Raw genomic sequence first — 26,455 nt, 5'->3', positions numbered from 1 at the left:
ACCGCTTGGATCTCTTTATTATTATTATTATTCCTCGTGAGTTGTGGGAATTCATTCAAAAATGTCTCCCCAGATCCAGATTCGACGCCGAATGCGGAGGTCCGCTACGCTATCAGTTCTGGGGACGAGGTGGACCTATTTGCCGTGGACCAGTGGAGCGGAGCCTTGCGTCTTCAGCGGGCCTTGGACCGCGAGCGCCGGTCCACGCACACGGTCGTCATCCGGGCCACAGACGGGCAAGAACATTTCGCCCTGGTTCCCGTGCTCGTGGAAGTCAAAGACGTCAACGACAATCATCCTTTTTTCCCGGTGGAAGTCTTGACCGCAAGTATTAGGGAGAACCAACCGGCCAATTCGCCCGTGACCGTTCTCCACGCCATCGACCACGACACGGGGGTCTTTGGCCAGCTGAGCTACTTCGTGGTGGAGCCATCTCACGCGACAAAGGACTTTTCTGTGGATTCTGCGTCCGGAGAGATCCGGAGCAAGCGCCCCTTTGACTTTGAGAAGATGAATTCCTTCGACTTTGTGGCACTGGCCGTCGATGCGGGAAACCACTCTGCCACTGTGACGGTGCAGGTGTTTGTCACGGGCGAGGACGAGTACGACCCGCTTTTCACGTCTTCCGAATTCTCCTTGGAGGTCCCGGAGGACGGCAGGAAAGGTCAGAGCATTGGCCAGGTCAAGGCCAACGACGAGGACGGAGGCGTGGATGGGATCGTCCTCTACTCTCTCCCCGCCGGCTCTCCCTACTTTGAGATCAACAAAACCACCGGCGTGGTTTTCCTCAAGCTGGACAGCTCGGGGAGCGGTCGCGGCGGAGCCACGGGTCGGAACAAAGGGGAAGGCAGGACAATGACCCTGGACGTGAGGGCTCACAGTCCGCTGGACGCGTCTCGCCACGCCACGGCGCGCATCTCCATCGACGTCACCAACACGGGTTTTGGCCTGGCCCCCGACGTCAACATTCTTTTGGTTATCATTATCGCCGTTTCGCTGGGCGTGATCGTTCTGCTGGTGATCACGGCGGCCACCGTTTTTCTGGTCAAGTCGCGAAGGCGGAAGAAAGCCCAGAACGGCACCGATAAAAGCCCGGTCTCGGGGGCCGCTCCGAAGAATGCGGAGGACCGCGGTCCCGGACAAGGGGGGGAAAGAATCTACCACCAGGCCTTGCCGGGCTACGGCGGAGACCAGGGGGCCGGCGGTGGGGGTTCGTACACAAGAGGAGGCTCTTCGGATCCCTCCCACTCCAGCGGGAGAGGCTCCGCCGAGGCCGCGGAAGATGACGAGATCCGGATGATCAACGAGTACCCCCGCGTGGCCTCGGTCAGCTCCTCCATGCAGGAGCACATCGCGGCCAGAGGACCCGACTCCGGGATCCAGCAGGACGCCGACCAGCTCTCCGACGTCTCCTGCGAGCCCGCCGCCTTGGAAGGGAGCGCTTGGTTCAAAGGCAAGAAACTGGGCGGCAGTCTGAGCGGCACCTTGCTTTCCGGGCACCTCCCGGTCTACAGGGACGAGGGGGGCGGCTACCTGGGGGCGGGCCGGGGCCTGAACATTTCCCTCCCCAAGGATTACGCCTTCCCCGAGGACGGCAAACCGCAAGCGGACGGTTCTCTGACGGCGATCGTGGCCAGTGACGAGGAGCTTCGCGGAAGCTACAACTGGGACTACCTTCTGAACTGGTGCCCCCAGTTCCAGCCCCTGGCCAACGTCTTCACGGAAATCGCCAGACTGAAAGACGAGACGGCCCAGCAGAACCCCAACCCGCTGCAGCCCTTCCAACCCCGGGCCAAAATGGAGCCCAAACCCCGAATAGACCCGCCGCCGCTCATCACCTCGGTCGCCCACCCGGGGGCCATGTCGGTGCCGCCCAAAGTCCCCACCTTGAGTCGGACGTTCCCCCACTTGGCGTCACTCCGCCGCTCCCCCATCAGTCACGAGGGTTCCATTTCGTCCGCGGCCATGTCGCCCAGCTTTTCGCCCTCGCTCTCCCCGTTGGCGGCACGCTCGCCCGCCATCTCCCCTTTCGGCGTCAGCCAGGGGCCCTCGGCGTCCCTGATCAGCACCCGGGAGCCCTCGTTGGACCAGAGTCCCGATCACGAGATGAGGATATAAAAACAAAGTCTGACTATTTTTTAAACTACTACCTGCCTTTCCTTCTCCTTGCCACTGTGGACCGGACTCAGGGCGGCGACAACACGCCCCCGTAGTTCCGTCTGGGGGTCCGGGGACTCCGTACTTGGGAGAAAGACTTTGCCAATGTCAGATTTAATGCCATGATACTTCTCGGAATGTTTGCCTGGCAGGGTGGAGTCAATATTTGATTCAATTGAGTCGATTTTGGGTCTGCTGGACCATCCGGTGTGCTTTGGATGCTGGTTGGTTCCCTCGCTGGCTGGCCAGAGAGCACCCGGTCGCCTGTCGGTCCACAAACGATTGCCATTGGATCGTTTTTACGTGCCGCTGTCTGTCTGATTTTGGAGAGGGAATTGGAAATTGTGCATATATGTATACTTGGCTGTATGAATATAGGCTGCGTGCGTTTTTAGCGCCTCGGAGACGCGAATGTGTTTGTTAGCGTTATTTATAAGAACTAAAGAGGAGAGGGTTTTCTATTGAGTTGTTTATTTTGCAGTCCCAGTGAGATGAATCACCTTCGTGTCTTTACTATCAAAGTGCTTCCTGCATTGATGATGAGCAAGTTCATCTCGACACAAAGGGAAATATGCAAATGTCACTACGCAACGACGTCGTTTAGGTTCATGCCTGGTTCAATGGTTTGCTGTTGACGTTGCTAGACATCCAATCCGTGCTGGCAGTGAATGAACAAATGGCAATTGGACGTCCACCAACATCAGCGTCAGTGAAAGCGTTTACCTGAACCGTATTTTTCTCCGGCTCCATCTCATTTGCATATTACCATAGTCATGTATTTTCTCAAGTTTTGAAAAAGAGCTGTAACGTACTGTACTCGTGTTTAGAGCAAATAAAGCAAGAAAATAAGTCCCCCAGTCATCCCTTTTGAGACAAAACAGTTTTGATGCTAGGTTTTGTGGAGGAAGAATTGAAGTTGTGCATTCTCCTGGCTAAATCGTAATCTACAGGCAACACAGGCACCAATAACTCCACGTGTTGTAGACGACTGTCATTTATTGGCTCGTTCTGAACATTACAGAAACCAGCGTTTTTCTGGCTAACTCCGAACTGTAATACTGCAATTAATTGATCAGTACAAAGAGAATTACTTCATCTATGAAGGAAGAGGCGGACTGTAAAGTTCCTGACCACAAAACAAAAACCTCCGGGCCTTCAGCCTGTAAAAACTGAAAAGAGGACTTCTAAAGCCTTAATAATATGGAGACCAATCCCTCCCCATCGCAGCCTAAATGCCCTTTTGGAGACAAGACATATTACGCTTGACTTATTCCTTGGCGCATAGCTTTGACGGTACGGTTAATAAAGGTTTTATGGGGGGCACGGTTTGACCCAGGAACAACTTATTTCCATTTCCCCAGGGAGAGGAAAAACATCCCCGTCCGTGGCTCAGACACGAAGAGGCCGACCGATTGGGTGACTAATGAGTTTCCCTCGACCAGGACATTTTCTCTGATGTAAACTCGTTGTTTTGTTTTCCATAAACGGGATTTACCGCCTGACGTTTATAAAATACTTCACTCTCTCTAGTGCCCGACGTGGAAATTTACGACTCGGCCTTCTCCTGTCGGCCTCGACCGGAGAGTCGGTGTCTTTTCTTTTTTTACGACTTGGATCACAGAACAAATATTCCGCAAAGGCAATTGTGAAACGTTAGCCGCTTTTTATGCTGAAATGACTGGGGTTTTTTTTCTCTTTTTGAAAGGCGCTGAAAGCCCGGACATTGACGTAAACATTGCCAGGACTAAATATGGAAGCTTTGTTTCATCAAAGTAAAATGGTGGACTTTCTGTGGGTTTTACAGCATGGCTTCTTGAGACTTTTTTGTGGCTCTACTAATGATAGTCATGTACACCGAATTTCATGTTGATAAGCGTAACCATGTTCAGGGGCTGAATTTTTTTTTTACAATGTTTCGCGAGCTATGAGTTGGAGACATTCCAAGATGGCTTTAAAGCAACATGGCCGACGTCCTGTGTGTTTGACAACTTGGCTTCGGGAGACTTTTTTCTGGGTTTACTCGCAATTATCTACCAGCTTTCATGTTGCTAAGTGAAACTGTCTTCAAGGTCAGAATTTTCTGAAGTTTCTGGAACACTTCTCAGTTCTTGAATATCAAAGCAGCCTATGAACTTCATTTATGGCAATTGGCGTCCGCGATGTGGAAGGAGCAGATGTTTCCTCAAGTTGCAGAGTTTTATGAGATTGATGCCCCGTTGTGATCGAAAAGCTTTCCATTCGTGCGTGGTGAGGATAAAGAATATCAGTTGAAGTCAGGACAAAGGTGACAGAACTTCCCAAAAGGGTTCAGATCTTGGTGGCTTTTCACTTTGGGAGACGATAGCCTTGAAATCCGACATTCTCGGCGACGTTTCCGAGTCAAAGCCGCTAATCTCTGACATTGTGTGACAAAGTGTCTTTTTTTTTGCGTCGACGTGAACTCAAAGCCGTCCTCTCCTCCGGAGAAAAAGATCAGGTGGCGGAAAGCAGATTTACGGCATGCGAAAGCTTTAACTCTCGTCTGGTTTAGCGACCGCTCACCCAAAAAAAAGAGCAGCTGACAAATTAGGAGGATGAATGTTTTTGCTCTTTCAGCCATGACGTAGTTGGGCCGTCTCCATTGGTCGGATCTCCCTCACCGACGCAAGAGTTGTCCCGGAGGACGTCGTCACGGGAAAGAGATTTGCGTTTTTAGTCTGCGGCCAAACGGACTGAGACGGACGTCCATTGTTTCTAGCGCCAAATTGAGCTTGATCCAAATTCAAGCGCTAAAAAACATATCAGCTTCTCATTGACTGTGATGTTCGCTTAAGTGGAGCCATTTTTCTTGCCCCCGTCCAAGAATTATTTGCAATAGCATTACGGTAAATCATCCAACTAAGTTTTAGGGCCTGAATCGACTGACTAATCAGTGAACAAATGAATCGACAACTATTTTTAGAGTCTTTTGTTGACTTTTGGATTTAGTTGTGTAAACTTTTTTGGAGCCTCTGAACTAAAAATATTGCATACCTGTCAACCTCTGCCGATAACTGCCCTTATAAATGATTATGATTCCCCTTACAAACCCCCAAAAAACCTTACAAACACCGTACGAGTCGTACGACTCGTACGGTGTTTGTAAGGTTTTTGGGGGGTTTGTAAGGGGAATCATAATCATTTATAAGGGCAGTTATCGGCAGAGGTTGACAGGTATGGTACTGCAAACGTTAAGTCTTCTTGTTAAATATCTGCAATAGTTTTTTTTCAATAATTCAATTCAATTTTTTCAAAATGACGTTTGACGCCTGTGTTTTACGACTTAATGGCACAAATATGTGGCTCAAAGATAATCTCGCATCTTTTGGACTAAGACGCATGAAATTTGAGACTTAAATGTTGCTTTGGAAGCATCATCGCTGACCTCCAAAGCTTAACCGTTATCCTGTTTTTCTCCACGGAGCACGCAATAAATATTTTCCTCCTTCCTTCCTTCGGGTTTTGAGGAGACAACGAAGCATGTGAGGTTGGTGGCGAGGGGGGCGGGACCACAACGTGTCCCCTTTTCATTTGGTGTCAGCACTTTTCGACATTAATGATCTGGCCTTGGTAAACTATTTTGGTTTCTTCTAAGCCTTCCATTCTGTTCATTTTCCACACATGCATCATATATTCTAATATTAAGAACAATTATTTGCCTGCCACTGACAGCTCTAGACGTCCAATCCATAGTCCGATGTATGTGTGGTAGGCTGACCCGCTTCTATTAGATGATAAATTCAGCTCAGTTGTCGCCAGGTGGAAAAACAAATCTACTTGTTTCTGGCCTGAATGGCGAAAAAAAGCTTTTGTTCATTCCTAGCGTAAACCAAAAGCTCCTTAAGGTTTTGACGGTCATGCTCTCTTTGTTAGCATTTGCAGCTCTCATTCCATTAGCAGGAACAACATTACCAGATGGATGTCATTCCCTTTGGCCATCACGCTGACTCGTTGATTCGGCGCAGCTTCTGGACCCGCTCCAGAGTCTAAGCGTTTAATGACTTGCGGTGTGGACTCGCCCGCTTTGCGCACGCTAAACGTGGGTTATTGTAGAGTTGGCCGGCGGTAACGGGCCGCCAGAATGTGAAGACCACTTTGATCGTTGTCGCCTTTGCCGCAGCGGCCGACGTGAAATGTCGTCAATCGAGCGGGCGATGACGGCCTGACAGAAACGGGAGGGCCTCCAAAGAATGTACGAGCGTCGGATTAAAAAAATCGAGACGGGAAATTGACTTTTGGCTTCATTGCTGGTCTAGTTTCACGATGGACGAGCAGCCATCCAATTCTTGTCGAGTGGAAACAATGGACCGAATGTAGCCAGGAAAAAAAAACTCATTTTTCTACTCAAGTAATATTAAGGTCTAGCTCACCAACGTTTAAGAACAATTCATCAGCGCTCAGCTATTGTCAACTGTTCCTGTTGTTGTATCGGGCTTTCCGATGTTCTGTCAATCCGATTGTGATTAATTGTTGTTTTTGAGGTAAGGGCAGAGGTCACCAGCCTGATTGACGCTAGTTCACGGGCTGAGCATTAGCCAAAATGTATTGGCTTGCTAACTGTTTGAATTCCAAACCAAAAAAAGGAACCAGGCTAATATCATTGTTAGCTTAGGAGGCAGTTCCAAATGTGGACTGGCTTGTGCTATGTGAAAAGACTGCTAAAGTTTTAGGAATTTCTACGTAGCATTATAATCCAAAACTCTAAATACAGACCGTCCTGTATGCAGTAACAAAAACTATTCAAAAACTTTAATGTAGCAAGTGCCAGACAATAAAGTGGTTAGCTCCAGATGGCTCACTTGTTTGAGCTGCCCCAAAGAGCTTTTTAGAGTAGAAACTGAAGCCGGTAGCATTTTCTCTGCTAAAAGCGTGAGACAGTTTTATGCCCCAGAAGAGAGCCTGGCGAGGAATTGATGCCGCCGGCTCTCGTCGGGGAGACAACTCCCCCGAGCGCGGGTCGAAAGACGATTAAAAAAAAAAGAAGCATAGCGCCGCGCAAGGATAGACGGAAAGAAACAGACAATAAAAGGGTTCGGGGAGGGCTATTTTATTTAGGCTTAGGACTCAAGTGAAAGCAGATGACTCTTCCGTCTGGAATAGTTTCCACTTTAAGTCTTGGACCTTTTTTGGAGCGTGTCCAATCCTCTGCAACCTGCATCCACCTAGCTGTAGCCTTTAGCAGTGAGTCAGCTCAATCGCTTTTGGATTTGGGTTCTGCTTTCTGACTGGGTTAAAAGCAACGGGCTGGAACGGCTTTGGCTTTTAAATCTGAGAGAATTGACGACAAGCATTCAGATTCTTTTTTAATTTATTTTTTATAAGGACAAAGACGCAGTACATAACCACGGAATGTTCATTGGGTTTCATCCCGGTCCTCAAAAAGGACAATTGTGAAACAATGTTGGATTCACAAACAAAGCCGTTGTGCAACAAACAAATACGTTAGCGTCATCCCTGTCAGTGGCACTTTATTGTGTTTATTATGCCAATGTGGCTCAAATTTTCTTAACAAAACTGCTCTGGTAAATCAATACCTGGCCTATCCGATATAATTGCCGCTGTTCAGCATGCTAGCCAGCGACACCGCCGTCCGTCCGGACTCGCGTTAGGACCACTTAAGCAGCGAGAATTTAATATTCGCTCCACTCCCCGGGGAAGTATTGTGTTTCCCATCCGCAGCTGTGAAATACTCGGCTGGACTGTCGCGCGCGGCGTTTGTTGTTCTTGCGGCTTTTGGCAGAGAAATCCCGCCTGGAAGTAGATTAGGCCAAGCGACCTGACGAAAGATGTCCTAAAGGTCACCGTTAACTTTCTCGTGTGTCAACGTGGCATGAAAATGGAACTTATTTGTCTTGCCGACTTCAAGTCTGAGGCGGGAATCAGGTTTTTTGACTTGTGCAAAGTTTAAAGAATGTATTTACATTTTCTTATATTGCTATTGATTTTGTAAATTGGCACGGTGATGAGTGGTTAGCACGTCCGCCTCATGGTTCTGAGCTTTTGTGTTATATTTTTTCCATTTAAACTAGACAGAATCTCATTTCATTGATTTATGTATTATCATTTTAAATGCTTTTTATTACACCAGTAAAAGTGTGGGTGAAGAAGGGGTGGAAGGGGCGTGGTCTTTACATCAGCTCCTGCAAGAAACTTCACAACACGAAATAGCAGCACCGTCTAGCGGTCACTGACAATACTACAAATCATGCCGTTCACCGTTGACACAAGTAGAACAATTTTACGGCGGTGGTCCTTCAATTATTTTGGACGTCTCTTGCAGTTAATAGCACTGGTGCTCCCACTTCAAATAGAATGGAATGGACGTCTATAACTGCCAAAGTCAATGCGTTCAAATGATACCCATTTAAAGCTACGAAATATTACAAGCGAGTGACTATACTTCTCTTTAGTCGATCGAGCATCTTTGATGTACGTCACTTCCCCCGCATCTTCTCACTTTTTTTCCAATACATCACAGCGGGTTAATTACCCCCACTGCAAAAATATCGCCCTGTGCAACGCCATCATTTTCAATTGAGTCACGTCGTAAAAATGTTTTCCAAGTGGGAGGCTCGTATTTGTGCTCCTGTTTCAACTAGACCGACGTTAGCTTGAGATGCTTCCTGTTTTCCGTTAGCTGACATCTAGCTAGCCGGCCTAGCCTTTCCACGGCTAGCATTCGTAGGTGCGGACCGACGGCAACACACTCTCCGGTAATTCATCTCTCTTTTCTTCTTATTTTCCTTCCAAATGCCAATTTTTATGCCCCTTGAAACTACAATGCAGCATTATTATTCTCGAGTCTGTCAAGCCACGTCGCTGTGCCCGTGCATTCGATTCACTCTTTTCACACAAATAAAAAAAAAACGAAAATTAAGATTCATTCCAGTCATTTTTATGTGTATTTGGATATTGTTAATAAAAAATGATATCATGGTAATGTCATCAGTGAGGTTTTTTTACTTTTGTTAAACCTGAATGGCTACACCTGCCATATGGCATCCTAACACGGCAGAATCAGTCAAAATCCATCAAATTTTGTCTCGGTCGTGATTTTAGAACATTGTTTTAGCACTTTAGTCATGTGTGTTTGTAAAAATTACTGTTTTAGTGTCTTTTAAGTCATATTAATGTTTCGTCTTTGAGCTATCCACTGTTTATTTGTCCGGGTGTCATTCTACATACAGTAGCTTGGAAGGAAATAAAAACAAACAAAAAAACGTGAGGCGTTTTACGTTGAAACTTCTGAAAGTTGTATTAAAGCCGTGTGCATAAAGTTTAAGGTGGCAACTGGATTCCACCTGAAATTGTTGAATAATAACAAGAATGTCCGTCTTTTGCGTAGGGCGCCATGGCGGACGGGATCATCAGCAAAGCGGCCACCGTGGAGATCCCCATCAACAGCAATGGAAACGCGGACGACGGCTTGGAGCAGGTGGGGCCGCACCCGCTACTTTCTCGGTGCACGGCTTTTTTGCTTCTTTATTCGATTAACGTGTGCTTTTGGGAGCTTCTCGTGAAGAGAAGACAAAGGTGGTGCGAAAGCAGCCAAATGTTTCAGGTCAGTTTGAATGTCGCTGTTGATGGAAGGCGGTGTCCAAATTTTCAAAGTGACTTAAGGTGCGATGTGTTCCTTCAACAAACATGTGGAACATCCTGGACTTAATGCTTACGCTTGCTTATTTGCCAGCCTGAGCGCGTGCGTGCTGCAGTGTTTACCCGGAGATAGCAGCTGTCGCCATGGCGACGGCAATTCGGAGGGACACGGCTTTGTACTCGGCTAGTCAGCGGGCGAGCCGCTCGCCGGAACGTGGGAGGCTGTGTGTATAAAGATGACATTTCTGTCCCAAAAAAATCCTCCTGTAATTCAAGAATGTCAAACTTAGCTTGCTTCATCTTGATAGTTGGTATATTGTTTAAGATGGATACATTGTTGACCTAGAAATGGTTCAAATGGCCTTTTTTCAGCTTCTTCATAGCAAATATCTCACTATTTATTTACTTTGTTTTGAGTAAAAAAAACAGGAGGCAACTGTCAGTTTTCTGTATATCTTATTTTCTGAACTGCTACATCCTCACTAGGTTCACGGGGGGTGCTGGAGCCGTTCCCAGCTGACTTCGGGTCAGAGGCGAGGGACACCCTGAATTGGCGGCCACCCAATCACAGGGCACAAGGAGACAAACAACCATTCATGCTCACACGCCTTTCTGTTTATCATTTTACATATTTATAAAAATATAATTATAGTATTCTCTCATTTTTTAATTTGTTATGGTTTTTCAACCCAAAAAGTTTCCATGATTTATTTTTCGTTTGTATTTACTCATTTTTAGAAATCAAAACAATGCATATAAATTGGAAAAAATAATTATACTCTTATTGAAGTTTAAAAAAATGAATATCTTACTTGCGCAGTCATGCTTTCATTTATATCTTATGTTTTATCACCTGTGTTGCATGTCCTCACTTGTTTGTGTTTTTTCTTTGGCGCCCGGTCCATTTCAACCATGTTTTCTTCCTTTCTGTCTCGCTTGGCGACGTGCTTTTCTACGTGTGCAGACCACCGAGCGGCAGAGGCGTTTAAATGACAAGTTAGGAAGCGACAGAGGCGCCAGGGTGAGCGAGCCAACGCTCGTGAGTGCACTTATAGTCACAAGAGCCTCATTTGTAGTGACCCTAGCACGCACAATTGTATACTGCGGTGCTCGCCACTAACAAATAAACTAGTTCTTGAGTGACCTTTGTCCAAATTTAGTCTAGATTACTAATTGTCATCTTTCTAATGCACTAATATGAAGGACTGAGAGTGCCAAAATGACATCAATAAGCAGTGTATATCAACATGTCTCATTGGCTGCCATTGAGCGCGCTAAATGGGCTGGAAACGCCTTAGAATTAACTGACTGGATTTTCTGCTGAACGTTACTTGTCTTTTTAGTGATTTCAATTTTGGCACTCCTTTTTATCAAGCCGTCAGGCTCAGAACCAGATCGGACGCTTACGGCGAGACCGCAACGTAATCGATCCTTCCCTCCCTCGTGGTGTCCGCAGGACCTGCAGCAGGTGATGGCGTCGGGTCCCAACCTGAACGAAACCAGCATCGTGTCCGGCGGATACGGCGGCTCGACGGAGGGCGGCGGCCCCGCTGGATCCGCCAAAGGTGGCCACAAATTCATAATTTTCCTCCCATTTGGCAGGAGCGTAACTTTTTTTCTCCCGGCGCCACCCCAGGTTCGAGCGACGGCCCGTGCGCCGACGAGGCCGGCCGAGGCGTGGCGGTGGAGAAATTGGAAACGGTTAAGAAGTGGGGTTTCAACACGTACAAGGTAAATAGCCCGAGTGACTCCAAATTTGGAGGCACTGTCTACCCTACTTTGAACGAAAGTAGCAATATGTAAGATTTGCTCTTCAATTTGTCATGAAATGGCCAACGTTTATCGGCGTTTGCTTTGCAGTGCACCAAGCAGATGATCTCGGAGCGCTTCGGGCGCGGCCAGCGGACGGTGGACACGGAGCTGGAGGCCCAGATGGAGCTGCTGAGGGACACCAAGCGCAAATACGAGAACGTCCTGCGACTGGCCCGAGCGCTCACCAATCATTTCTACAACTTGGTGCAGACGCAGCACGCGCTGGGCGACGCCTTCGCCGACCTCAGCCAGAAGTCGCCGGAGCTGAGGGTGAGCGCGTAACGGGCGGAAGCGCCGAGCCGAGTCGCCGGCTAACGCCGTCGCCGTCGTGCAGGACGAGTTCGGTTACAACGCCGAGACCCAAAAGTTGCTGTGTAAGAACGGCGAGACGCTGCTGGGCGCCGTCAACTTCTTTGTGTCTGGCATCAACACGCTGGTCAACAAAAGTATGGAAGACACGCTGATGACCATCAAGATGTACGAGAACGCCAGGTAAGGGCGCGCCGGCCCTCGCCGAGACCCCTCTTGACCCGAAGGGCCCGACCAGGTTGGAATTCGACGCGTACCGCTCGGACCTGGAGGAACTGAGCTTGGGGCCTCGCGACGCGGCGGGCGTGGCCCGCATCGAGGCGGCCCAGCAGCTCTACCGGGTCCAGAAGGACAAATACGAGCGACTGCGCTCCGACGTGGTGGTCAAACTCAAGTTCCTGGAGGAGAACAAGGTAGGAAAAGGGCGAGGCGAGGCCGCCGCCACCATCGACGACGTCCTGACCGGCCCGCTTGTCCGCCCGCAGGTGAAGGTGATGCACAAGCAGCTTCTGCTATTCCACAACGCCATCTCGGCGTACTTCGCCGGCAACCAGGAGCAGCTGGAGCAGACCCTGCAGCAGTTCAACATCAAGCTCAAACCACCCGGCGCCGACAAGCCGTCCTGGCTGGAGGAACCGTGACGGGAAGGACCGACCCTTCCGCACCTCACTGATCCAGCCCGGCGGCTTCAAAACACTACCCAATCCAAATCAATGTAGACGGCACATTTTCGGTCACTCCAAAGTTTGTTTTCGGATCATTTCCAGTCTGTATGACCAACGTGCACATTTTGTGGACCAAACCCGTTGTCTTTATTTTTTATCGGAAGGCTTTTCCAGGAAATGGTTCGGCGTAGATGTCACTCCTTAGTTGAAGTTTAGTATATTGAAGATATTCCAAAAGCCAATCGTGTAATGCTAACTGAACACCGTAGACGGCCTTGACAAAAACGAGCAAGCGTGTTTGGCATGGGCAAAATGGCCGTTACTCAGCAATATTTTCCAAAATATGACACAGAGTGCGGTGTTGTTGTTTTTGGACACGTGGAGAAGGAATCTTATTTTATAGTAAAAGTGAGATGTCTTATTTGTGTACGGTGGATGTCGAAGTGATGCATTTTTGGTAAGTGAGCACTAAAACCTCCTCTGGAAATAAAGTTACAGGAAGTCATTTTGAAATGCTTTTTTCAGGTCTTATTTTATCTCTTCAAATGTCAATATTTACGTTGCTGTCAATTGGCAAGTACACCACAGATTTGATAACGTTTAATGCATTAACACCCCAATGTTAGGAACTTCATAGGCGAGCATTATAAGCATTTTCAACCAATGGAAAGTTGTAAGCTACTACGTTGCAGCAATTCCGAATATGATTGGCGGAGACGCTCACCCAGTCAATAACATCGAATCCCATTGGCTTAGGAACTTCATAGGCGAGCATTATAAGCAATTTCAACCAATGGAAAGTTGTAAGCTACTACGTTGCAGCAACCCCGAATATGATTGGCCGAGACGCTCACCCAGTCAATAACATCGAATCCCATTGGCGGTGGGGATTTTAATTTTCAACACCTGTGCTAGTTTCCATGTTTTCACTTTTATGCCGACGACGCCAACGTCTCTCGGACTACTCTGTTTTTACAATATTCAGGTGAGAATTGTTTGAATATTTATAACCAGACATATAGAATGCTTTTAGAAGTTTCGTTTTTTGGTTGAAAGATGAAAGCGTCGCTCGATTCGCTTGAAAACGGCGATGGTTTACAAATGTTTGTATACGGCACCGTAACGACATACGATAGCAAAGTTTCATCAATTGAGGTAAAAACACGTAAAATGCATCATCGTGGGGTTTCAACTCAATTTGTTGGGCACTTGGACAAAACAATTAGAACTAATTTTCACGTTTCTTTTGATTTGCTTTCTACAACGGTCTGAGAAGCATGGGTTCAAATTAGGAACAATTCTAGTGAATACTAAATGCTTTAAGACACACCTGTCTTTTTTAATCAAATGACTACTACATCATCTTGGCATAGTCGTATCGTTATGTTTTTTGTAAAGTACACACTGGTGGATGTTTGTAGAATATTTTGTTTAACAATTGCAATCCAAAAATGTTTGTTGTCACTTGATTTAGATGCTGAGATCAATGCTCTTTTTTTGTAGCGCGTCTCCAGTGGTAGGCTCCGGTAGTGCAGCCTTGTTCCAGGTTGACCCTCACCCACAAAGTTGTATAGATCATTCTCTGGTTCCATGGATGCGGCGCAGATCTCATCTGTGGGAGATCTTCCTTGCGGTCGCGGTCGGCCATTGCCCCCACCGCTGCCGCCGCCGCCACCTCCCTTGCCTCGTCCCCTCCTCCACTCGCCGCCCCCTTGTCAGCGGCGCTCCATGAAGAAGCTGAACTGGGACACCATTCCCAGCCAGCGCGTGCTGGGCAAGCTCAACGTGTGGACGTCGGAGCTTCCCCCCAGAGAGTTGGTGTTGGACATCCACAGCATGGAGGAGCTCTTCAGCCAGGTGGAGTGGCGGGCCTGTGCCAAGGCCGCCGCACCCGTCCGTGTCCACTCGCCCCAAGCTCAGGTAAGGAACGGTCCCATCTTGAGGGAAGCCCCCCCGGCTCCCCCCCCCCAAAAATCATCTTTTGTCTTTAGATCAGCATTCTGGGCAACAAAAAGAGTATGAACGTCAGCATCCTCCTCAGGTATTTTAAAAGGTAAGTCAAAATATCAGCATTTATGAAGTGCAAAAAACAACAACAAGCAGTCTAATTTTCAAATACAGAACTACACATATTTGGTCATTAAATTTGACTAAAAATCTACTAACACAATTTTTTTTATATTTTTAAGAATGAGTAATATTTGAGTCCAAAATGCACATCGTTTACAGGAATATAAAAAAATGCTCAAATACAGGTGAAGATGAAAGATATAAAAATAAAAAATAAACTCCTGCTCTAGTTTTGGTTAAAACTAAATAAATAAATAACTAAACAGTGTCTCCCTCTACAGGCCGGCAGCAGAAGTGGTGATGGACATCGTCCGGGGTAACTGGCGCGCCTTCGATCGCGGCAAACTAACGGAGCTCTGCAAGCTGCTGCCCGACCAAAACGAGGTACGGCGCTCCCCGCCACCCAACGCTCGGTTTGTCGGCGCCGCTCGCTCACCGCTCTTTTCCCAGGTCAAGTCGCTGCTGTCCTTCGGTGGGAACGCGTCGCTCCTGCCCGAAGCCGATTGGTTCATGGTGCAACTGGTCAAGGTGCCGCAGTGAGTCCGCCAAAAACGTGGCGACCGATTTTTATCTGTCGCTCTTTTTGAGAAGTATTTAAAGACAGTCTTAGATATTTTCTCACCGCCTTTTTTTCTTCTATCGTGATAGCTACGAGGAACTCTTGAAGACTTTGGTCCTGCGCCAAGAGTTCTCGCCTCTCATGGAGGAGACGGAAAAGTCGCTAGCCGTTATGATCAAAGCGGCTAACGGTAGGCTAACGGCGGGCTCGACTGTCGGCGTACGGCGGTAATCCCACACGTGTCTCCATCGTCCCGCGCAGAGTTGCTAGACTGCGACGACCTTCACGCCGTCATCCGGCTGGTGTTGAAAGCTGGCAATTACATGAACGCCGTGCGTATTTTCTCCGTCGGCTTCCATCTTTTGGTTCCTTAGACGCCATTTCCCGCGCAGGGCGGCTACTGCGCCGACGCCATGGGCTTCCGGATGGCCTCGTTGCTCAAACTGGCTGACACCAAGGCCAACAAGCCGGGCGTCAACCTCATGCACTACGTGGCCAAGGTCTGTTTTTTTCTGTCCCGTCAAATGCATTTTCAGATTTATTTATTTATTTTCTTTTTGGCTAGCAAGCGGAGGACAGCGACGGTGAACTGCTGGCCTTTCCCAGCCAGCTGGAACACATCGGCATGGCGGCCAGGTGGGTCCATTTCGCCGTCGAACATTTTGCTCAAATTCCACTTACATTTGGATCATTTTGTGTAGAATCTGCAAAGACGAAGTGCTGGCTGAATTGGAGCGACAGGTGGACAAACTCAAGGAGGTCAAGCTCTACGTGGACAGGCATCCGTATCTCCAACAGGAGATGGCGGCCTTTCTTATGGTAGATATAACCATTTTTTCCTCGTTAAAAGTGCTCTGAAATACTTATTTGACGGAAACGGCCAAATGTTTTGGTCGATGCTCCAACGGGTGTCTTGTCGTTTCCGGAGCACTGCGAGGAGCAGCTTTTGGCGCTCCAGGTGTCGGCGCACGAGCTGGACGTGTTGAGCTGCGCCGTGGCCGAGTATTTCTGCGAAGACCCCGTGCGCTTCAAGCTGGAGGAATGCTGCGCCATTTTCCACTCCTTCTGCCAACGCTTTCACACCGCCGTGCAGGTGGGCGCCCGCACGTGCGTACCGGCGTGCCCTCAAAATGGCCAGATCGAAGCAACCTTTTCTATCTTTTGAAGGAGAATCGCGAGCGTGAGGCAGGCGAGCGGCGTCGGCAGCGCAAAACGAGCGTCCGCACGACCGCCAAACGGGCGGCCGACCCCAAGCCTTCGCCGCCGCCACCGCCGCCGACGACCGAGGAATCCAGCCTAGAGTCGGCCTTGCGCACATTCCTATCCGAGGCACCCCCCGCCGCCAAGAGTAAACGCCCATCCGCACGGGAGCCCCCCAGTCCCGAGAAGAAAGCCAGCAGAGAAGAGGAAGACGTCCCCCGGACCCCGTCTCCACCCACGACGCCTCGCTCGACCGGCAGAGACGTTTTCTTCTCAAGCGACGGCGACGTGGGCTCGCCGTGGACCATCCTGAGCCCGCTGGCGTGCTCGCGACAGCGGCGGGACGGCCCGGGGGCGCACGGGGGCCCGTGGGAAAGTGGCCCCCGGGGCCGCTCGACGTCCGTGGACTCCACCCGCTGGTCGTCGACTCCGCCCGCCCCCTTCCGACTGAGCACATTGTTCAGGAAGGGAGCCGGCTGTCGCACGTACTCGTCAGACTCCAGTGACCAAGCTTCCCCCCCGTTGACCCTCATTTCCTTCTTCAGACGCTTCGGAGGAAAGTACGAGACGGGAGAGGCACCGGACTCGCCGGTGGCGACGAGGGAGACGTGAAATTTTCTTATTTCTCTTAAATAGTGAACGAAGCAACAGGGCACTTGTTTTTGTTCCTTGGGAATTTTGTGTCAGTCCGCTCTTAAATATCCCCACATCCACCCCTTTTACTTGAGTCTTTTTACGTACAATAAAGGAGATTTTGCTACATTTTGATGTATGCCTGCCTACTTTCCACTGGGCATCGTTTTTTTTTGGCCGAGTGTGTTATACACAGCCTTTTTTTAAATGGAAAAATAGCCTTGCTATATATCAGGGGTTACCAACTCTGGAGGTCGCCACCCCTGAGGTATAGGAAGACATTTTTCCCAAAAAATGACCAGTTATAGTAAAGCTTTCTTTTAAAATGTCTATGTATAGTAATGCTTTTCTTTTTTTAATTTGCAGGAAAGTGGACGTATCTGTTTCAGCCATCAAGTGACAAGTTGGATGATGTGGGATTCGATCCACAACCTCTCGCATGGCCACCCCTGATGTATAGTAAGACGTTTTCTGCTGTAAGCTTTTTTTCTCTCAAAAACGACACAGTATAGTAAGGCTTTTTTCTTTTAAAAAAAAACGACATAGTATAGTAAGGCTTTTTTCTTAAAAAAAAAAAAAACGACATAGTATAGTAAGGCTTTTTTCTTTTTTAAAAAAAACGACATAGTATAGTAAGGCTTTTTTCTTTAAAAAAAAAAAACGACATAGTATAGTAAGGCTTTTTTCTTTTAAAAAATGACATAGTATAGTAAGGCTTTTTTTCTTAAAAAAAACGACATAGTACAGTAAGGGTTTTTTTCTTAAAAACGACATAGTATAGTATGGCTTATTTCTTAAAAAACGACTGTATAGTAAAGCGTTTTTCTTAAAAAATAAATGACCATGTATATAGTAAAGCGTTTTTTTCTGAAGAAAAAAATGACCATTATAGTAAGGCATATTTTCTTAAAAAATGACTATGTAGAATAAGGCTTTTATTTATTAAATATATGTGTATATATATGTATGTGTATATATATATGTGTATGTATATATATATGTGTGTGTATATATATATGTGTATATGTGTGTGTGTGTGTATATATATATGTATATGTATGTGTATATATATATATTTATATGTATATGTGTATGTATATGTGTGTATATATATATATATATATGTATATGTATGTGTGTGTATGTATATATATATATATATATATATATATATATATATATATATGTATATATATATATATAGTAAGGCTATTTTTTTTAAAATACAAAAACCCGCTTTGTGTGGCATTTGAGCAAAAATAGTCATATTTGACTTTATTGTATACTTAATGAATGAATCTTTGCTTCTGGCTCATCCTCACAAGGCTCATGTAAGTACAAGATATTTGTTGAATAAGTTACAGCATGGAGGAAATGTTCCCCACAAGTTTACACCTTGCCTTGTTTGTTGACAGACTTGTACCTGCGCACCCCGGATTGCGCCTTCATCCAGGAGTCTCTGGCGCCCCAGTGAGCGGAGGCTGACATGGTCATGCTTTTGGACGGCTCCTGCAGATGCAGGCGGACGACTTTGCCGGATGGCAAATCCTCACCCATCTGTAAGTCCGATTGTCGTCGTCAACATCACAACTTTGGTCACGTGACCTTTATGTCATTCACAGCCTCCAGTCGGGAAGAGCTCGCTGACCGGCCGCAGAAGCAGTTGGGACAGATGCACGTCGCCACCGCCTTCGTCATGTCCAGGTTGAAAACCGTGTCGCCACTGTAAATATATTAGTGTCGTAGGACAAAAAGGTTGTAATTTGAAATCCTAGCGAATAGCCAGTGTATTTTGATTTTTTAGGCCAATTATTTTAACAAAGTTTCATGTGATGATTAAATGTAAAATTTAATTTTTAAAGTTTTTTTTTTAGTAAAAGATAGTTATTCTTATTTCGCAGGTGCCTCTCCCAACCAAGCGTACGTCTGCGGGACGCGAACCAGCCTCCACTCGGCGGTAGGTGCATACTCTACTGTGTGCGCCAAGGGAACCACCCACACACCCACTAAACTTCGGCTGGCCAGGTATTTTCTGTAAGTGGGCGCGTGACTCATTTGACTAAGTGTATAAGCGACCTCCCTAAAAAGTAAAGACCTGCCGATTGCGTTTCGTTGCCAGTGCGATGCAAATGTATTTCAGACCAATAAAAATGTTTGGGTGTCAATTTGACATCCTAGCTAATAGCCAGTGTCTTTTGATTTTTTAGGCCAATTATTTTAACAAAGTTTGATGTGATGATTAAATGTAAAATTTAATTTTTAAAGTTTTTTTTAGTAAAAGGTAATTATTCTCATGTCGCAGGTGCCTCTCCCCGCCGAAGGCGGGGAGAGGCACCAAGAGTACGTCTGCGGGACGCGAACCAGCATCCACTCGGCGGTAGGCGCATACTCCACTGTGTGCGCCAAGGGGCCCACCCACACACCCACTAAACTTCGACCGGCCAAGTATTTTCGGTAGGAGGGCGCACGACTCAATTGACTAAGTGTATAAGCCACCGCCCTAAAAAGTATGGTCCTGCCCACTCGGTTTTTATTTGCCCTGAAAAGTGACAAGTTGGAGGAGGCGGGGAATCCAACCGATTACCTTTTGTATGGTAAGTTTGTGCTCTCCTATTGAGGCCAAGTCAGCCACCTGGTGAAATCGACATCCTACGTCACCGCCATCCGCAGGTGAGTCTAAGAAAAACAAAAAAGAAATATTTTCTGCACAGCAACATGAATGTCTGTTAAACTTACTTTTTGTCTTCAGGTGTCCTCGCTCTCCACAGTTTGGGAAACCTTTTCGTTGGAAGACTGTCCATCCCACAAGTCATCCATTTTTGCCTTTGTCACTAATCTGAAAAAATAAAAATAAAAGTTGACAGCAAATCTATTATGTGACCTTGACTGTGATTTATAAGAAATATTTTTTTTCATTCTAAAAAGTTTTTTATGGCTATGCACATGCACTATGATCGCTGCAACAAGGCGAGACCACATACCGAGCCAATACGAAGGCGACCGGTCGGGACGGCGCTTCATCCACAAGCTGGTCCCAAACCTACTCCATCCTGTCAGAGATACCACAAGCCTTACTATACATGGTCATTTTTCAAAGAAAAAAAGCCTTACTATGTCGTTTTTTAAGAAAAAAGCCTTACTATACTACGTCGTTTTTAAAGAAAAAAAAGCCTTACTATACTACGTTGTTGTTTTTTAAAGAAAAAAAAGCCTTACTATACTGTCATTTTTTTATAAATAAAGCCTTGTTTATAAATAATGCCTTCATTTTTTAACGAAAAAAAAAGCCTTACTATACTATGTCGTTTTTTTAATAAAAAAATAGCTGTATTATACTATGTGTTTTTTAAAGAAAAAAGCCTTACTATACTATGTCGTTTTTAAAGAAAAAAACCTTACTATGTCGTATTTTTAAGAAAAAAGCCTTACTATACTATGTCGTTTTTTTAAAAGAAAAAAGCCTTACTATACTATGTCGTTTTTAAGAAAAAAAGCCGTACTATACTATGTCGTTTTTTAAATAAAAAAAGCCTTACTATACTATGTCATTTTTATGGAAAAAAGCCTTACTATACTATGTCGTTTTTTAAGAAAAAAGCATTACTATACTATGTAGTTTTTTATGAAAAAAGCCTTACTATACTATGTCGTTTTATTAACAAAAAAGCCTTACTATACTATGTCGTTTTATTACGAAAAAAGCCTTACTATACTATGTCGTTTTTTATAAAGAAAAAAGCCTTACTATGCTATGTTGTTTTTTTAATAAATAAAGCCTTATTATAATTTGTGTCATTTTTTTACGGAAAAAAAGCCTTACTATACTATGTCGTTTTTTAAGAAAAAAGCCGTACTATACTATGTCGTTTTTTAAGAAAAAAGCCTTACTATACTATGTCGTTTTTAAGAAATAAAAGCCTTACTATACTATGTCGTTTTTAAGAAAAAAAGCCTCACTATACTATGTCGTTTTTTAAGAAAAAAAACTTACTATATATACTATGTCGTTTTTTTAAAGCCTTACTATGTCATTTTTTAAAGAAAAAAGCCTTACTATATATACTATGTCATTTTTTACGGAAAAAGCCTTACTATATATACTATGTCGTTTTTATTCAAAAAAGCCTTACTATACATGGTCGTTTTTATTCAAAAAAGCCTTACCATACTAGGTCGTTTTTTAAAGAAAAAAAAAAGCCTTACCAAAAATAAATAAATAAATCAAGTCGTCAGATTTTACCAATATTACTGGAGAGTGTCTTTCCACAATTAGGATTTTCGTTTTATGACAAATGGACTATAAAGGAATTTCGAATTGAAAAAATCATTGAGGAGTCTTTTTTTCTGCCCTTATGCGATCTTTGAAACGATTAAAAAACACTAAACGCAATTCGATTGGGAGATATTATGACTGCAAGTGGAACTATATCTTTATAGAAGCGTGCAATGTAGAAAACGGGAGCATTTCTTACCTTTTCGCCATGCGTCGATTACACAAAAATCAGCCAACGTAAAAAAAAACAACTTCTTGGTGGACTTCTGTTCATGTCCGTTAACAAACGTGTTTTGGTTGGAGCTGACCCAAATTAGGCCGTTTAGATCATGCGATTAAAAACCTGAAAAGACGTTTACAAACAAAACAAAGTGTACTGGTCAACGAAAACCCTTTTTTTCCATTGTCTTTTCCGGTCTGTTTCACTTCCGGCTCACCAATGTGACGTCACTTCAGGGAACGCCCTCGACTTTTTTTCTTTCTTTTTTAAAATATAATAGTTTGAAATGAAAGCCTAGTCTTATGGGATGCTACGCCTTTATATCAAATCACAAGCCTTTATTGTCATCATACAGCTGTGTATAATGAACTAAGTCTTTATTTTAATGAAAAAATATACTGAACTGCATAGTGATCAGTCAAACAACACCGGGATTTGAACCCCAGCTGCCCACATGGCAGTCAGGTCAATGAACCTCTACGCCATGAAGTGACCACACTTAACCTAGTGATTATTGGAAGGTCTTGACTACACATGGTTGTTTCTATTTAAGGGAAAAAAATCATTCCTAACTGGGGTTTGAACCCCAACTGCCTACATGGCAGTCAGGTGAGTGAACCTCGGCGCCACAAATTGGCCACACTTTCCCTATGTCATTATTGGAAGGTCTTGACTACAAATATATAGAAACAACTAAGGGAAAATGTTTCCCAGCGGGGATTCGAACCCCAGCCTCCCACATGGGAGTCAGATGAGTGAACCTCTGCGCCACAAATTGGCCACACTTTCCTTATGTCATTATTGGAAGGTCTTGACTACAAATATATAGAAACAACTAAGGGAAAATGTTTCCCAACTGGGATTCGAACCCCAGCCTCCCACATGGGAGTCAGGTGAGTGAACCTCTGCGCCACAAATTGGCCACACTTTACTCTGTCATTATTGGAAAGTCTTGACTACACGTGGTTGTTTCTATTTAAGGGAAAAAAATCATTCCCAACTGGGATTTGAACCCGAACTGCCTACATGGCAGTTATGTGAGTGAACCTCTACACCATGAAGTGGACACACTTTACTCTGTCATTATTGGAAGGTCTTGACTACACATGGTTGTTTCCCATTTAAAGGAAAAATTATTCCCAACTGGGATTCGAACCCCAACTGTCTACATGGTAGCCAGGTGAACAAACCTCTACACCATGAAGTGACCACACTTTATCTTGTGATTATTGGAAGGTCTTGACTACACATGGTTGTTTCTATTTAAGGGAAAAATGATTCCCAACTGGGATTCGAACCCCAACTGTCTACATGGTAGCCAGGTGAACAAACCTCTACACCATGAAGTGGCCACAGCTTAGCTTGTCATTTTTGGGAACCCTTGACTACACACGGCCGTCTGTATTTAAGGGAAAATGACACCACATCAGGAATCGAACCACACTTGCTACTAAGTCACGGAACGACATAATATATTTCTTTATCAATCGTGAAGCGACAAATTGGATGACTGTGGGATTCGATCCACAACCTCTCGCATGGTAGGCAGATGTCTTACCTGTTGAGGTAAGCTCTCACCCACCTCCCTACTAAGTCACGGAACGACATACTACATTTCTTTTTCAGTCGTGAAGCGACAAGTTGGATGACTGTGGGATTCGATCTAACTACCTGCTATGATGCAACGCAAGTCTTTTTTACTTAATAAATAACATACATGCAAATTACAAACATTAGTTTGTTTTCTTACAAGATTCTGACTGTGTCTGACAGAGATCGCTATAACGAGAGATTTATTATGAACATTTATTATGAATTCAAACATGCTGTAACTGTTTCGTAACGAACCTGAACTTGACCGCTAGATGGCAGCAGCACTCCTCGGTCATTGTCGTCGTTGAGGGCGTGGTCACCTTTTTACCTGGCGGGTCAAACCATCAGTGAGCTTGCGTGCGTCCGTGTGTATTTATTTTTTTTGCGCTGGCAGGATGTGCATGAACAACGGCTCTTGCGTACATGGTGAGTGTTATCTATTGATAAATCGGCATCTTCATATTCATAATTTGGCTTCCCAAAATGTTTTCGTGTTGCTGACAGTTCACCTACACATGGTCTCGTTGAATTAGAGGTTAGAAATAAAAAATGGAAGTCAATGGATGTTAATCAAAAGAATATTATGAAATCCATTTTAACAATAGGAAGGCAGGGAAGTGTGTTTCTTGAGTTGAAGTGTTATACTAAGTGTCAAAGTTACCGAGTGCTCAATGTAAACAGAGTTCACTTTTAAAGCGACTCCATTTTTTCAGGCAGGTAAAATGAGTCCATGTTTACTATGTCAACACAAGGGCCGTCCTTAGCGCGCACAACTGTAGTAATAGCAAGCCACTGTCACGGTGTCGCCTGACCTCTGTTGTCGTGACATCACGTCCGCTTTGTAGAAGTTCCCGTCCCCGGCGCCTACAGCCAGTGGGCGGGACTAAGCCTCGCCCTGCTGTCCGCCATCCTGATCGGTGGGAGCGTGGTCCTGAAGAAGAAAGCGCTTTTACGATCGGCCACCAGGGGACAAAGACGTGCAGGTTAACTCCGGACTAACTTGGCGCCCGCTAGCAAAAGGGCCGAGCTAACGTGCGCTCGTGCGCAGGCGACGGAGGTCACGGTTACCTGAGGGACGGCTTGTGGTGGAGCGGCCTGCTAACGAGTAAGACAGTCGATTGCGTGCGTCCGACTTGCCGTTACACCCGTTGTCCCGCAGTGGGCGTCGGAGAGGCCTGTAACTTTGCGGCCTACGTCTTCGCCTCGGCCACGCTGGTGACGCCGCTGGGCGCGCTCAGCGTCCTTTGCAGGTATGTGCGTTGCCAGGTATGGCTGCACGCGCTTGTATGCGTTGCCAGGTACTCAATCTCGCTTGCCTGCGCGCAAAGCGCAATTTTGTCATCCTTCCTGCTGGGGGAGACGTTGAACGTCTTGTGCAAGATGGGCTGCGCCTTGTGCGTGCTGGGAAGCGTCCTGCTGGTCATCCATGCCCCTCAGGAACAGGAAGTGATGTCACTCGGGGAAATGAGCCACCTGCTGATGCAGCCCGGTTAGCGAAGCTAACTCGCTCGAGTAAATATTACACAAGCAAGGATAGATGTTTGAGAGTCGTGGTCATATGGCGTGGCAGGTTTCGTGGCGTACATGTCGTGCGTGTCGACGGCGTGCGCCATCCTGATGTGGTTGTCGTGTCTCCGGCCGGCCGTGTCGCGCGCCTACGTGCTGCCGGACGTGGCCGTCTGCTCCCTCCTGGGCGCCTTCACCGTGTCCAGCGTCAAAGGGCTCGCCGCCGCCATCCGAACTGGTCTGTGAAGCACGCCACCATTTTGTCCGTCCGGTGGAGACGTGCGCTCTTTCTTGTCTTCCTCTGCAGCGCTCCACGACGCCACCGCCGCGCTGTCCTCGCCGCTCACTTGGACGCTGCTAGTCACGCTTCTCGCCGCCGTGGTCACGCAGGTAATGACCACGCCCCCGGCACGAGCCGGACCGATCGACGAGTCGATTCGCCCACGCAGGTGCACTTCCTGAACAAATCCTTGGACACCTTCGGCCCCCTGCTGGTGTACCCGGCGTACTACGTCACCTTTACGACGGTGGTCCTGGTCACGTCGACGGTCCTTTTAGGCGAATGGAGCCGGTTGGCCGCCGCGGACGCCGTGACCGTTGTCGGCGCCTTCCTGGTGATGGCGGAGGGCGTGGCCATGCTCCAGCTTTTCAAAGACGCGCGGGTGACTCGTGGCGCCGACGTCATCGTCGCCAGGCGTGCGATAGAAGCGACGACTTGGGCGGAGGAGGAGCTCACGGAGGAGGCGATGGCACGAGGAGGCGGGGCTAAGAAAGAAGACAAACGCAGGCTGGTGAACGCGCGCCCCCAGGTGGTCGAACGAGGCGTTTTTGTCATCAGCTGAACTTTGGCCAACCAATTTGGGGACCTGCATCTTTCATTTTTTCTCTATTTTGACAAGACTAGCTGTTAGAAGCAATGTTCCCTCTAATTTTTCATATGTCTGGGCATACAGACAACCTCCCTTAGCAACATGCTATGGCCATAAACACACACACACAAGTATCACACCTGCCATAAACAGGTGCATGTCTACTACCCATAAAGGATCTAGCCATCATATAATTTAATGCTTCATATCCATGAATAAAACGTCATAACGGTCACTATAAAATATGCACAAATCTGAAAAGAAGCTTTACCTTATTCCTCACGCCGGTCCTTCTCATTCAAATGACTTCCATTTAGTGAAGTCCATCTTTGTCCATGGGAAAACTCGCTTGCAACTTTAGCTTCGCCCCATGTGTTGCAGAGGAGACCTTTCTCACCCGATTTCACGATTTTTCTCTTCTATTTGCACATACTCCGACAGCCATTCCATCTCAAAATAAGCGCATTTGTTTTTAACTTTGGCTTGATGAGTGGCTCTGCCACAGGCCGGTCTTTTAGCCATGAGAAGAGCTTGGCAGCAGCTCCACCGAACCGTTAGCTATATGCTAACCTGCAAAACACAACCACGCACGTTCGCAGTAGCGGAAGTAAACACACGTGACGTGAACCGCGTCATATCATTGGCTGGACACAGTGTTAGAGATAGTTTCATCGTTTGTTGTCGCTTCAAAGCTTTATTGCAAAATGGCACAGAAACATTGTAATGTTTTTTTTACAATTCAGGTTGGATTTTACAATTTCACAGATTAATTAAATTTTCCAGTATTTTTAATATATTTTATAATGTTATTTTAAAAATAATTGTTGAATGTTTTTTCATGGACTCTTGTGTATAGAAAAAGATCTGTTGACTTTTTTTGTTTGAAGAAATGTAATTTGTTCAAGATATATTATGGTCAGATGGCATTGATTAATAGTAGAGTTGATGTTTTAAATGAAACTGAGTTTTTTTTAA

General features: G+C 46.2%; 4 protein-coding genes and 2 long non-coding RNA genes across 20 annotated transcripts in view; 5 read left to right on the top strand and 1 right to left on the bottom strand.

The window, feature by feature from the left end:
• LOC144068219 (protocadherin-16-like) overlaps window positions 1–3,018 on the top strand; it is a 29,893-nt gene extending 26,875 nt beyond the window's left edge. For all 5 annotated transcript variants that reach the window (XM_077592549.1, XM_077592554.1, XM_077592550.1 and 2 more), the window contains one exon: window positions 74–3,018. In XM_077592549.1, the coding sequence (XP_077448675.1) occupies window positions 74–2,118 (2,045 nt within the window). In that variant the 3' untranslated portion in view covers window positions 2,119–3,018. The remainder of the gene's footprint in view (window positions 1–73) is intronic.
• Window positions 3,019–8,579: 5,561 nt separating this feature from the next.
• LOC144068465 (arfaptin-2-like) lies at window positions 8,580–13,070 on the top strand. Of its 6 annotated transcripts, none has more exons than XM_077593030.1 (9): window positions 8,580–8,888; window positions 9,521–9,736; window positions 10,736–10,810; window positions 11,228–11,336; window positions 11,408–11,502; window positions 11,632–11,853; window positions 11,918–12,075; window positions 12,131–12,305; window positions 12,378–13,070. In XM_077593030.1, exons 2-9 carry the CDS (start codon window positions 9,527–9,529, stop codon window positions 12,531–12,533), a joined length of 1,200 nt encoding a protein of 399 aa, XP_077449156.1. In that variant the 5' UTR covers window positions 8,580–8,888; window positions 9,521–9,526; the 3' UTR covers window positions 12,534–13,070. The 6 variants fall into 6 exon arrangements, with proteins under 6 accessions (XP_077449156.1, XP_077449158.1, XP_077449159.1 ...); XM_077593032.1 differs by having other exon boundaries at window positions 8,584–8,888; window positions 10,736–10,792; XM_077593035.1 differs by having other exon boundaries at window positions 8,586–8,888; window positions 9,521–9,610; window positions 10,736–10,792.
• Window positions 13,071–13,396: 326 nt separating this feature from the next.
• LOC144068113 (FH2 domain-containing protein 1-like) lies at window positions 13,397–17,148 on the top strand. Its single transcript, XM_077592382.1, has 12 exons — window positions 13,397–13,542; window positions 14,061–14,477; window positions 14,549–14,610; window positions 14,909–15,011; window positions 15,078–15,163; window positions 15,276–15,376; window positions 15,448–15,518; window positions 15,579–15,686; window positions 15,752–15,822; window positions 15,888–16,005; window positions 16,115–16,279; window positions 16,354–17,148. The coding sequence occupies exons 2-12, from the start codon at window positions 14,148–14,150 to the stop codon at window positions 16,996–16,998; spliced, it is 1,860 nt and encodes a 619-aa protein (XP_077448508.1). The 5' UTR covers window positions 13,397–13,542; window positions 14,061–14,147; the 3' UTR covers window positions 16,999–17,148.
• Window positions 17,149–18,245: 1,097 nt separating this feature from the next.
• LOC144067661 (uncharacterized) lies at window positions 18,246–26,083 on the bottom strand. 3 transcript variants are annotated; one of them, XR_013298016.1, is made up of 9 exons: window positions 25,752–26,083; window positions 24,174–25,376; window positions 23,918–24,036; window positions 21,492–23,433; window positions 20,001–20,069; window positions 19,756–19,855; window positions 19,604–19,695; window positions 18,668–18,742; window positions 18,246–18,576 (listed from the first exon to the last, which is right to left on the bottom strand). It is a non-coding gene; the product is annotated as an uncharacterized LOC144067661 (long non-coding RNA). The 3 variants fall into 3 exon arrangements; XR_013298015.1 differs by having other exon boundaries at window positions 18,247–18,742; window positions 21,492–21,635; window positions 23,361–23,433; window positions 25,752–26,082; XR_013298014.1 differs by having other exon boundaries at window positions 18,246–18,742; window positions 25,752–26,082.
• On the top strand, window positions 18,254–19,887 carry LOC144067662 (uncharacterized). The gene is made up of 3 exons (XR_013298017.1): window positions 18,254–18,723; window positions 18,921–19,689; window positions 19,769–19,887. It is a non-coding gene; the product is annotated as an uncharacterized LOC144067662 (long non-coding RNA).
• Window positions 23,449–25,725, top strand: LOC144067660 (magnesium transporter NIPA2-like). Of its 4 annotated transcripts, XM_077591466.1 has the most exons (8): window positions 23,449–23,531; window positions 23,951–24,088; window positions 24,154–24,210; window positions 24,265–24,355; window positions 24,434–24,594; window positions 24,676–24,849; window positions 24,919–25,001; window positions 25,061–25,725. In XM_077591466.1, the coding sequence occupies exons 1-8, from the start codon at window positions 23,501–23,503 to the stop codon at window positions 25,451–25,453; spliced, it is 1,128 nt and encodes a 375-aa protein (XP_077447592.1). In that variant the 5' UTR covers window positions 23,449–23,500; the 3' UTR covers window positions 25,454–25,725. The 4 variants fall into 4 exon arrangements, with proteins under 4 accessions (XP_077447592.1, XP_077447588.1, XP_077447591.1 ...); XM_077591462.1 differs by having other exon boundaries at window positions 24,265–24,594; XM_077591465.1 differs by having other exon boundaries at window positions 24,154–24,355.
• Window positions 26,084–26,455: the final 372 nt, after the last annotated feature.

This window comes from Stigmatopora argus, chromosome 22 (assembly GCF_051989625.1).
Source record: "Stigmatopora argus isolate UIUO_Sarg chromosome 22, RoL_Sarg_1.0, whole genome shotgun sequence".
Taxonomy (NCBI): domain Eukaryota; kingdom Metazoa; phylum Chordata; class Actinopteri; order Syngnathiformes; family Syngnathidae; genus Stigmatopora; species Stigmatopora argus.
The sequence above is the reverse complement of the archived record's forward strand: the minus strand, read 5'-3'. Positions and strand labels throughout refer to the sequence as shown.